This window comes from Petaurus breviceps, unplaced genomic scaffold (genome assembly GCF_028583685.1).
Source record: "Petaurus breviceps papuanus isolate PSGF00001 unplaced genomic scaffold, PetGlider_PUasm1.0 37, whole genome shotgun sequence".
NCBI lineage: Eukaryota > Metazoa > Chordata > Mammalia > Diprotodontia > Petauridae > Petaurus > Petaurus breviceps.
The window spans coordinates 19,533,244-19,545,741 of NW_027186296.1; the positions used below are offsets into that span (position 1 = coordinate 19,533,244).

General features: G+C 35.4%; 1 protein-coding gene across 3 annotated transcripts in view; it reads right to left on the minus strand.

Annotated features, from left to right (window-relative positions):
- Positions 1-249: 249 nt before the first annotated feature.
- The window catches only part of SPPL2A (signal peptide peptidase like 2A), a 375,774-nt gene continuing 363,525 nt past the window's right edge, over positions 250-12,498 (minus strand). Inside the window, exons 16-18 of one of the 3 annotated variants that reach the window (XM_069098049.1) lie at positions 11,579-11,739; positions 8,735-8,871; positions 250-2,092 (exon numbers count right to left, since the gene is read on the minus strand). In XM_069098049.1, coding sequence (XP_068954150.1) covers positions 2,089-2,092; positions 8,735-8,871; positions 11,579-11,739 — 302 coding nt within the window. In that variant the 3' untranslated portion in view covers positions 250-2,088. The remainder of the gene's footprint in view (positions 2,093-8,734; positions 8,872-11,578; positions 11,740-12,498) is intronic. The other 2 variants (XM_069098047.1, XM_069098048.1) reach the window with 2 other exon arrangements.

Consider the following 12,498-nt stretch of genomic DNA (forward strand, 5'->3'; position numbering starts at 1 on the left):
GAAATAAAGGAAATGGTATCAGAGGGCTCACATTTTCAAACTGGAAAACATCTCAAGAAGTAGAAAGATTGTTAAATAAAATTATTATAATATTTCAATTATATGGAACAGATTTTTTTTTATTTTAAGGCATAAGCAACAGAAAAAAAATCACAAGCAATCTTGGCTTAATGTGATAAAGGAGAAAATGATAATAGCCTATCATGTTAACTGTTAGAGTTTAGATGAAATAGCACTTTTGCAAAAGAATCTATTAGAAGAAAAATTTTATTGACATCATACATCAAAATATAGATGACGCTTTTCAAGCAATTTAACATTATTCTCTCTTTCATTATCAGAGCTTGCTAAATAAGCTAGATTCTCAGTAAGAAACTGTTTTAGGAAACCAAGCTTAATTTTTCTGTCCCAGAAAAAACATTCATTAAGAACTTAAAAAAATTTAGGTTTTGGTCCCAGTTAGGCCACTAACAAGCACTAATTTGGCTCAGTAACTCTCTGGACTTTAATTTCTTCATTTTCAAACTGAAGGGGACAAGGCTAAAAGATTCTTAAGGGTCCTATAAGTGCTTAAATTCTATGGCTTTATGATCATTAAATACACTAAGCAAAAATGAGGGTTCTGGTGTTCAGATGGCCCAAAGGGAATTGTTTTAAAATGCTATGCTTAAATCATTTTAGCCCCTTCCATTGGTAATTAATTTATACAAAATTAAATATTAAACCAAAGAACCAAATTCCTTTATGGTCCAAATTTTGTCTATCATTTTCTAATCTTTGAAAAAAAGAAAAATTAGTTATGACTCAGTAAGTTTTACTTTGTCCTTAAAAATAGAAGATCACAGTCACATATCATACATATTTTGTAAATTATTTACTGAACTGCGCTATCTTGGCAGTTGCACAATCACTCTTTGTTTAGGAATTTATAGGGAGCAAAAGTAAAAAAAAAAGAAGGTATAAAGGTGGTTTTTGACTCACTGAACTCCTGGAGGCCTGGATTTATGTCTTTGGATTAATTGCCAAATTCCCAATTCAAAGAGCCTTAAATCATAGAATATTAGGGCAGGAATGGACTTCCAGAGTTCACCTAATCTAATCCTTTCACAGGTAAAGAAACAAAAGCAGAGAAGTTAATGTGGCTAGAGGGACTAAAGCCTAGTCTCTTGACAATTTAGTGTTCTTTCCACCGCATCACATTTCATATATTTCCAGGCTTCCATTTGCCACCACATGATTACAACCACCCAAGCCAAATCTAATGTTAATGAAAAAATGAAAGCTATCATGTCAAGATATGATAAGCTATTAGAAAACAGATTTAATTTTTGGTGTTAGTGACTAAAATTTTAGTCACCTATTTTTTCATCAGCTCTCAAAAAAAAGGTCCTAACAAGATATGTTATATTAAATTCTGAACTTGGCTCCTAATTTTAAAGTTGTTTTACTTGTACTACATTATATAAAAAAATATTCTGTGCATATTTCCCAAACTCCAATATTCTATGCCCAGTTTACTTGAGAGGATCAGTTATTATTTTAATTAAAAAATAGGGAACTGCTTTCTTTTATATTTTAGTTATTTCTACATATATTTAAGAACTGGCATGATATCTGTATTTTTATAAAACAATCTGTTCAAAGGCTCACTGTGACAAAAATAGTCATTTGTCACTAGTCATGGAACCAAATTCAAGCCAGAAGAAAAGCTTTTAACCAGAGGCCTAGGGGCAAGATATGCTTTCAGAAAAAAATATTCTGCATACAATGTATTTGAAAATTGCACAGACCATATGCTTTTATTTAATGTGAAGGCACAACTAACATGGCTCTTAAAATACATTTTAATTATTTATGCTGTACTTTGTACCAGCTCATAAAAAAATACATATGCAAGCATTACAAATTATTGAAGATTCTTTCAAATTTCCCATTCAAAATTTGTATTTTAAAAAATCAAACTTCATTGTCTATTTGTAGAAAAAACGGATATAACAGATTATTGCGAGTTCACCTAATATCACTGTCTGACAGTTTGCTGATCGGTTGCCACATTTTCTTCATTAGCTCCATAATCCAAGTTTTCCATCATCTAAACACAAAAGAAAACATTAAAAATGTCAACATTCCCCAATTTTTCAATGAGTTGACACAGAAAGCCCCTAGTTACTAGGAAGGCAACACATGGACCCTCAGGACTGGAAGGTGTTTTGCTAAGAGGTAGAGGTAAGGAGAGAATATATTCTACATATAAAGGACACCTTCATGTGAGATGGAATAAAAAGCTTGAAGAATATTTATTGAGTAGCCACCCTCTTTCTTCTTTCCCTTTTGATTAACCAGGTGCACCTTTAAAAATGTAACCCCAACACCCACCATCTTACCTTCTAAAAGAAAATAAATTTTCAAATGAGTTTATAGAAACAAAAAATCTCTTAATGCACTTCTTATCCCTTGAACTCTTTCCAATACAGAAAAAAAAATCAGATTCAAATACAAACGCTAAACTTTTTAATAAGCCCTGAATGGCTTATAAAATTTATAAAAGAAAACAAAATATTTTTCTTAAGTTATCACATCTTCAAAAAGATGTAAAAGTATGGCAATGTAGACAGAAGGAATGCAAAAAAAAATTGTGAATAGACTAGCTCAAATTTGGGGTTTTTGTTTGAACTTGAAAAGTGTTGATTTGGCCATTTACAGGTAGCTATCCTATTTATAAAAGGAACCTTCTCAAAAATTGGGCCATTAAATATTCAATAAAATGATAAAACTAGAAAGGTGCTGATATCAAGATTTAAATGGCTGTTCTGAGTGCTTTTACATTATCACTTGATAGTTTTAGCTTGTGACTTCTAAAAATAATAGAAGTACTTGTGACATTTAGCAGAGCCAAAATGGATGGATTGTAGGATGCTAGCCAGCTGTAAAGTTATTTCCCATTTAGATAAAAATAATGACAAAAATTAAGGCTTTTAACCCAGTGTTTTATGGACATTTTTACTACAAAAATAAAATTATTCTCTAAAATCTTTTACAGTTCTAAGTACATCAACAAACCACTGTTTTTTCAAAGGAAAATATACCACTATGTATGTGAGTCAGAAACAAAGACTGTCAAATCAAATAATTAAAACAGAAAAAAAATTGTTTTACACTTAGAAACATATTATTCCATGGCAGCTCATGTACATATCAAACAAATATGTAATTTTCTTTCTCCAAGTTAAGAATGCTTTGATGAGTCTGAATTCTTGGTAAAGTAATTTACTACTTCTGTGCAGAAAAGACCAGATACAATGGAGAATTAAGACGAAAGAATTAATTCCTTGCCTTTTTAAAGCAGACCTTTCATGCTATAAGCATAGATGTAAGCAAAGTCTGCCCTTAGAATGTGAGCTCCTTAAGAGTAGTGACTGTTCACTCTTTGTACTTGTCCCCCTCTAACCTAGCATGGTGTCTGGCACATACCAGGTGCTTAGCAAATGCTTCTGATTAGTTTTTTGACAAGTAGGAAGACTATATAATGAAGAAAAGTGATAACGGCAATATATAAAATAAGTATCTGTCACTGAATCATAAAATCTTACAATTGGGAGGGATCTAAATGTCATCTAATAATATAAATGTTTCCAAAGCAGTATCTGTCATTCACATTCAGCTATGTCTGATGTCTTTATGGATGCTTAAGAAGTGGTAAAATATTGCTGACATTTAACAATTTTTAAATGTAGCAACATATTATATCACTGTATTCCTTTGTGTCCTGAAGGGTTTTTGATCTTAAAGAGTTCTTTATTAAAACACAGATACCCTACACAGACACTGCTTTGAGGGTAACTCTCTTTCGTTATTACTGGGTCACAAAAGGCCATTAATTTTGTAAGATTCTCTCTAACTATGAAACCTCTGTGGGCTGTGAATATAGGATAAGGATTTTGCAGTTTATCTGAAAGACACTGAGAGACTACTTTGCCCCCTTGTGCAGCAGAAGATATGATGAAAATGGTCCTAGATGAAGATGACTGTGATAGCAGAAACATACTGTTGGTTTGTGTAAGTCATTAATATGACATAGTACTAGAAAAACGACCACTTCCACCTTAAAGTTGGAGTAGTTAAAAAACAGAATTGCAAAGGTGAGTTTCATATGACAGGAAAAAATCTTGGAGTTGAATATAGATGATTTAAGTTGAAAATCCCTTTCTCTTAGCAAACCTGGAACATCTTCCCATTATCTTTGATGAAGTATGAACCTAACTTGATACCAGCCAATCATGACCTACTAGCAAATGTTAATCTATGATGCAATAACATTTTTACTCAAATGAGTGTACATTCCTTTCAAGACAGCTTCTCTATTCATTCAAATATGCCAGAAATATCTGCGGGGTCATTCAGCTTCTTCACAAATTATGAATAGCTCCCTGAGCACTCAGATAACTATTACACATAGAAAATAAAATACATTTTATCCTATAACTTCCCTTCCAAATATTTTCATTAGTTAGGTATGCAAGACACAATAGTCAATGACTATGATAATCTACTATGTGATAAATCCAAAGATTCCAACTTCCGAGATAAAAACTCCCTATTTAACAAAAACTGCTAGGAAAACTGGAAAACAGTTTGGTAGAAACTAGGCATAGGCCAACATCTGATATCTAACACCAAGATAAAGTCAAAATGGGTGCATGATTCAGATATAGAGACTGATACAATAAGCAAATTAGGAGAGCAAGGAATTAGTTTGCCTGTCAGATCTATGGAGACAGGAAGAATTTATGGGAAAACAAGAGATATAGAACATTATGAAATGCAAAATGGATGGTTTTGATTACATTAAATTGAAAAGTTTTTATACAAACAAAGTCAATGCAACCAAGATTAGAAGGGAAGCAGAAAGATGGAAAACAATTTTTACAGCCACTGTCTCTGATAAAGGCCTCATTTCTAAAATATATAAAGAACTTGAATTTATAATAATACAAGGCACTCCTCAATTGATAAATAGTGAAAGGATATGAACAGGCAGTTTTCAGAGAAAGAAATTAAAGCTATCTATAGTCATATAAAAAATGCTCTAAATCACTACTGATTAGAGAAATGCAAATCAAAACAGCTCTGAGATATCACATCAAACCTATTATATTGGCTAACATGACAAAACAGGAAAATGATAAATGTTGGAAAAGATGTGGGAAAACTGGAACACTAATGCATTGTTGGTGGAATTGTGAACTGATCCAAACATCCTGGAAAGCAATTTGGAACTATGCTCAAAGGGCTATAAAACAGTGCATACCCTTTAACCTAGCAATATCACTTCTACTTCTGTATCCCAAAGAGATAAAAATGGGAAAAGGACCCATATGCACAAAAATATTTATAGCAGCTCTTTTTGTGGTGGCCAAGATTTGGAAACTGAGGGAATGTCCATCAAATGGGGAATGACTGAACAAGTTGTGGTATATGAATGTAATGGAATAAATACTATTGTGCTATAAGAAATGATGAGCAAGTAGACTTCAGAAAAATCTGGAAAGACTTATATGAACTGATGCTGAGTGAAATGAGCAGAACCAGGAGAATATTGTAAACAGTAATAGCCACATTGTATGATGACTGACTTTGATAGACTTAGTTCTTCTCAGCAATGCAAGGACCTAAGACAATTCCAGAGATTCATGATGGAAAATGCTGTCCTTAACCAGAGAAAGAACTTTGGAGTCTTAATGCAGATAAAAGCATACTATTTGCTCTCCTTTTCTTTTGTTTCTTCTTTCCCGTGGTTCCTTCCATTAGTTCTAATTCTTCTTTACATCATGACTAATGTGAAAATGTTTAATATGAATGTACAAATAGAGCCTATATCAGATTGCATGCTATCTTGGGGAGAGGGGAGGAGAAGAAAATTTAAAACTCAAAATCTTTGGAAGTGAATGCTGAAAATTAAAAATAAATTATTTATACTAAAAAAAAAATAAAGGTTGAAGAGGTAAAAAAAAATAAAATAGAGGAAGAGGATGAGGTCAAAAGATTCTGGGCCTCATCCATGTTTTCAGGAGAAAATGTTAGTTGACTGAAAGGCATTTCCATTTATTATTTCCTCTTTCTTTTTGAGTTACATTTTTTATTAACCCCTTTTAAGGACATTTTTGATAACTGTAAATGAATCATTAATTCATTAAAGCAGATCCAATAGGATCTCTGCTATGAGACAGATTAAGGCTTACATGGCATCTACAATTCTTGAAAGGTGTACATTTTGTATTTTTAAAAAAAGTTTTATAAGTTAATTTAATTAATTTTCACTAACTCAGACTTGTGTCTCTTTCTAAACCTCTTTAGAAGGGGCTTACTGTAGTACAGAGTAGTAGGTAGGTGGAATGTATTCATTTCAACTTGTAAAAAAGAATTTATGGGGGACATATTAATTTCTCTATAGATAAAACCTCTGCACTGGATGCTCAGGCTACCAACCACACTTCAAATAAAACTTGCCTAGTTTGTGCCTATGGCATAAACATTTACAATAGTTATAGTGAGTTATTAATAGAGCTTGTGGTCACTATTCCTCTCTCTCTCTTCCTGTTTATCTCCTTTTGATGGATTTGGTGCAATTCTCCTCTTATTTACTTTCTCTATTGATGCTAAAAGTATATTAAATCTGTACATTCTTATACTTGTATAGTATTATCAAGTGAATTAGATATGTTGATAATTAGAGGTCTTAGTTCCAAAATTCATGAATAATTTTCATTAAACTTCTAAAACACTGGGCTTTTTTTTTTTTTGCCTTTTTTTGGAGGGCAATTGGGATTAAGTAACTTGCCCAAGGTTACAAGGCTAGTTTATTTTGTGTGGGTGTTAAGTGTCTGAGGCTGTAACCGAACTCGGACCCTCCTGACTCCGGGGCCAGAGTTTTACTCACTGCACCACCTAGCCGCCCTGAAACACTGGGATTCTGATTCATGGTTTCCACATATATAAACAGATGCAGTACCAGTAGAAATGGGATCCAAATGTGGCTGCTTTAACCAACCTCTCTTCCAAGAAGAGCTATGTCTTATGATAGGAAGGAGCATTATCTGCCATGTAGTTTAGATGAGTTTTTCCTTATAAGGTATTGAAACCGCCCTTGAGACAGGTTTGGGCCAATAGTGTTTCCTGGTGAACACAGTACACAAGACAGCTGACAAGGAGGCAGTGGGGCTGCACCCAAGTGAATCAAAGTTGGTTCCTTACTGATTGTCCTTTCAATGCTATGGCTAATTAAACTTCCATTTATTAGTTGATAGAGGATCTATTAGTTTCTCATTTTGCTCTGAACTTGACACACTAGAAGAAGTTCTGGCCTACAACTAGAAGAATTGACAGGTTGGATTGAAATGGCTTTGCTGAAGTGGGAAAAAGGTGATGCAGAGAAAGGCAAGCCCTGGGTGGTCTCCTTGCATATTTAGGATGGTAATGGGTGCATATTGTAAGACAACCCTGTTGCCCCAAGGGGATATTTTAGAAAGAGAGAGAGAGAGACACTATGTGTTTATAAACTGACTGTGGGTGTTCAGCAATTAGAGACAGATGTGAATGTGTTGTCTTTAAGAAGCATGTACTGATAATGATAAATACTATAAGCTATCATTTGATGAATCTGTGTAATTTTTGTATTTGGGCATAAATAGTGATCTCTAGACTCACCAGCTGTGGTAGGCCTGAGTCTTTCCTAAAGAACAGAACACAAAAATTGTATTTTTGTATTTGTATTTGATTTTTACATTGTATTTGGAGAACTTTAATTGTACTCTTTGGTTAAAGGCACTGAGGGAGACATATGAAAGGATAATGCTTGGTCTTCTCTAGGAGTCTAGTGATCTTTCCAGAACTTGGGATATGGACAAAAGCTGATTTGCTGAGGACAGGAGGCACTCTTATCAGTTTAAAAAGAAGAAACTGCTTCGATTCTTGCTCCTGTGAACCATAATTTTCTTTCTCTCTGGGACTCACAGTTATGGGGGGCGGATAGGTGGATCGACTCCCTGCAGAGTGGATCTTAGGACATGTCCCAGCATGGGAGGGACAAGCATGATTACTCTCAAGAGTGTTTGGCCTGACCCAGCAGAATAAAGCTCAGGCCCTGGTAGTGGTAGCTCTCATTGTAGCACTTGGCTCTGCCATAGAGGGGTACCCCCTTGGACTCCAGCAGTGTCAGCATTTGCAGCAGCACTTAGCCCAGCATAGAACATGGCACTAAATTTTGGCATGGGAGTGGGCAAAACTAGGCCTTCCCAGAGGACTGGAGTGGAGAATATCAGAAGCAGAGCAGGCAATGGTATGGGTACCAAGGAATGGGCACTAGTTTGTGCCACAGCAAATGCAAGACCCACAAAGACTTTTTCTTACTGTAATCTAGAACTGACTGGGCTCTCCCATATTGCTGCCAATACAGTAATCGTTAGTTGCTGGTTATTTCCTTCTTAGAGGTGACTTAGAGAACCAAACTCTAGCACTATTGGGAGTGCTAAAATTCTCTCCTCAAGTCCTTTGGAAAAGGGGAGCATAGGCCTTTATAGGGACACATATTTAGTATTCCCCATATGTTCCTCCTCCCTAATGGAACTCTCAGTTCCTGGTTGGTGGATCAAGGAACATGGAGTAGGAAGTGGTACAGGATGAATCTAAATATTGACCCTAGCACTGGGACAGGCTGCATGCATGACCTCTTAGCTACCTTTGTAGAGATGACCCTGACCCAAGATGAGGATCAATGACTGTGCCAGAAGTGTCATCATCTGTGCTGTGGCCTTGATGTTCTTGGTGTTGCTCCTGTTCATCATCACCGCTTTCCACTGGGACTCCCACTGTGAACTGCAAAGACTTGGTGTCACCTACCACATGCCCTAGACTGTTGAGATCTGGGACTTGGTCCTTCTTAGGGATGGGGGAAGATGAAACTTGGAATTTCTGGTCTTCATTCATTTCCGCAGTCAGTCACTCCTTCATGGGTCATTATGTTATTTAATCCCTTTTTTTTCTTTCTGTTTTTCTTTCATCTTCACTAAGCTCTTCTTCCAGTGCTACCTATAGTAGGCTTCTAGTATCCCTGAAATGAGGGCTGTCTGGTAATGGTTCAAAAACCATTTAAGTGGAGGAAGATCCTTTAAAAACCTTTGGAACTTTGTCACCAGGTGGTGAGGTGTGGCAAGAATATTATATACCACTCAGACTACACTAGTTTTTCCTTTCCATACAGAAACTTTCCTTGAGACTTAACTGACTCAGGGGACTAAGGCTCTTGCCAGTGATATAACTTCCTGGTGGCTGGCCAGAGCAGGGTGGGGTGGAGTGGGAGGGCTACACAGAGAGGCACAGAAGTTTCACTTATGTGAATCAAGGCTGTGTCCTTTTTATACCACGGTTAAAGTCACTTCCTCTTATTAATTGTTAGGCAGTTAAATGTCTATGAGTGTTTTATATCATTCCAATTCTGAACCTGAAGCACCAGACTAGCTTGAATCAGGCTGGGCCTACCATAGGGAAACAATGCAAAAATAGAATAGTGGCCAAGGGTGTTTTCTCTTTTTAGTGAATCTGGTGAATGAAGCTATACAGCAAACAAATGATAAACCTTTTCCAGAAGTAATGGTATTGATGATTTGATTACAATTCACAAAGAACATCGACCCAAGACAGAGGCCTAAAAAGGTAGAATTTAGTGGAGACCAGTACAAAATTTGGCTATCCATCTGTTATTCATCATTTTCACTTCATAATGGTATGACTTATTTTAGTTTTTTTATTTTTTGAAGACATTCAGGAAACCCTAAAACAAGATGAAGTTCAACTCCTTCAATATTTATTTTGAAGCCAACAAAATATTGTGTTAAATTACTCTTCTTCAAAGTGATTATACTTTGAAAAGAGTCTGAGCTACCAAAAACTTGCCAGTAATCTTTTATAACATTATTGGATCATGTTGTTTCTCCACGGTGCACTAAATTTTTAAATTGAAGATTCTGGCAAATGGGCAAAATTTTTGCAAGGTTATTCCAGGATATTAAAGTAAATCAATGCCAAGAGAATATATGTTTTAACACTTAAAGGTTATTAAATATTTTATTCAATAATTTAGATTTTCCACTAGGGGGGTCTTAATCCCATTGAGACATCTGGGAACCATGCCTTATCTGAAGCTCCATGGAGATTTCATAAAGGGATTAAACATGAAGACATGAGCATGAAGTAATGGGAAGAGTTTTTCTAATTTTATTCATAACGGATATTGTAAATATTGATATCACAGACATTACACGGCCTAAGAATTCTGTGTAATTAATTCTCCATTTAAGAAGAGTGTTCACCTCAGAACATCTCATTTCTTACCTACTACTCTGAGACTTCTCTGACTTTTTCACCATACCCTCATTTTTCTTTTGTGTTTTTTCTTCCCCTGTTAGTCTGTAAACTCTTTTAAGGCAGGAGCTGTGTTTCTTTGTTTCTTTCTTCTCACATTTGTATCTGCAGGACATAGCACAGTGCATGGCACAGAGTAGGTGCTTAACAGATATTTGTTGACTGGCTGAAAGTATAGCTCATCATAACATGGACCAAAGCCATGACTTTGACCTCAGTAGCAAAGTGCTTCTATCTAGAGTTTCCCAACTATTTTCAGTCATAGCATACTTGTAAACACTGTGTGGGTGAGGCAGGGGAGGGAGAAAAGAGAGGACTTAGCTTCAGTGAACTTGGGAGGAATTTAGTTTCAATGAAGACACAGCCCAACACCTAACATAAATAAGTTCTGACAATGAAAATTTTCTCTGCCCTAGGAATTTACAGGTTAGCTAATATATCATGTTTAAATTTGTCATCATTGCTCTGTCTCTGTCTCTCTTTTCAACCAAACTTATGATTTCATTACCGTAAGAAATTCCTAGAAAGGAAACTTGTTTTTATCAAAGTGGACCTACAGCAGCTCAGCAACTCAAAGTTTTAGAGACTTGCCTAGGGCAGAGAAATTAAGTGATTTGCCCAAGGACATTATTTCGGTATCAAAGACAGGACTTAAACCCAGGTCCTCTGTACTCCAAACCTGGCTTCTTATTCACTATGCCTCATTGTGTCTCACCCTGAAACATTTTTATAAACACCTTTAGGAGCTTAAGAGAAGCTGGTTTAGTTATATAAAATTAATGCTTTGGCTACTTATGGAGATTAAAAATTAATATTAATTAATTAAAAGTTAATTTTAAGTAAAGTTATAATTTTCCATGAATCATGCTTTTGCATGTCTGAAGATATTTTTGAAATGACTTTTGTTTTCTGAAGTGGTTTCCCTCCTAATCTTTATCTTCTTTCCATAGACATGGTTTTTTAAAGGATCTTCTAAGATTTGTGCTTTTGGCTTCAGATACAGAGGAAGCTGTCAGAAACTGATGATGTGGCATGTGGGCATTCACCAGAAGATTCATCCTGTTTCTAGGATATCTTCATGGCACACCAAAGTAAGCTAGCAGACAGTGACCAGTCAATTAAGCTAAGTAGTTATAAAGGTAAGTCAAACCTAAGTACATACCTGGTAGCTAGTGCCTTTCCAGATCTTCTTTACTTCCTTACGTCTCCAAGCAACAATCACAACAGTAATAAGTGTGCAAGGTACTAAGTAGAGAAGAGCCGGCTGCCCTTGCTTCATCAGCATCAGAACTACAAATGTGATCACCATGCCCACAGCATAAGCTGCAGGAGGAAGAATGCCACTTATTAGTCATTTACATTCATAGACACTCATGCTGGTATTTTAAAAATAACTAAAGACTTCATATTTAGACATCTTGAAGACCTGGCAAACTAGCTTCTATTAACAGTTTTAAGATTGTGCTACCCAGTGCTTTTTGAGAACTAACCCCACAGTCTCTTAAAAGCTAAGAAATTGATTAGAGTGTGTGCACAGTATTAGTTTTTCATTAGAGATAAAAATAGTAACAGTAATGCTTCAGTTATCTGGTTTCACCAGAGAAGGAATTGTTCCATAGTCCAACTAATTAAAATGTAATTATTCCACCGAGTGACAATACTGTTTCAAGCACTTTGGATAGTTAAAAGGTACTACACACTTTACTGACTCCTTAAACAGGAGAAAAATATATTGAGAAATAGTAAGCTTTTTTATGATCCAAAGTAACCATTTTGAACATACAATCACAGAATGTTAGAGCTGGAACAAACCTTGGAGATCATTCTAGACCAATCCCATAATTTTTACAGAGGAAGAAACTGAGGCCCAGAGGAGTTAAATAATTTGCCCAAGGTCAAAGAACTCCCCAGTCCAGTGCTTCTTCCATTATATCAGAATGCCTTTTAAGATGCTATAATATGTGATACTTTTAGGGGTTACTGAGAAACACAGAACTGCTTGGCTCTAGCCTATATTTAAAAAAATTCTTTGGTTTGATGTTTTGCATTTTAATTTCCTTTTTTTTAAAAAAAAACTTTTTC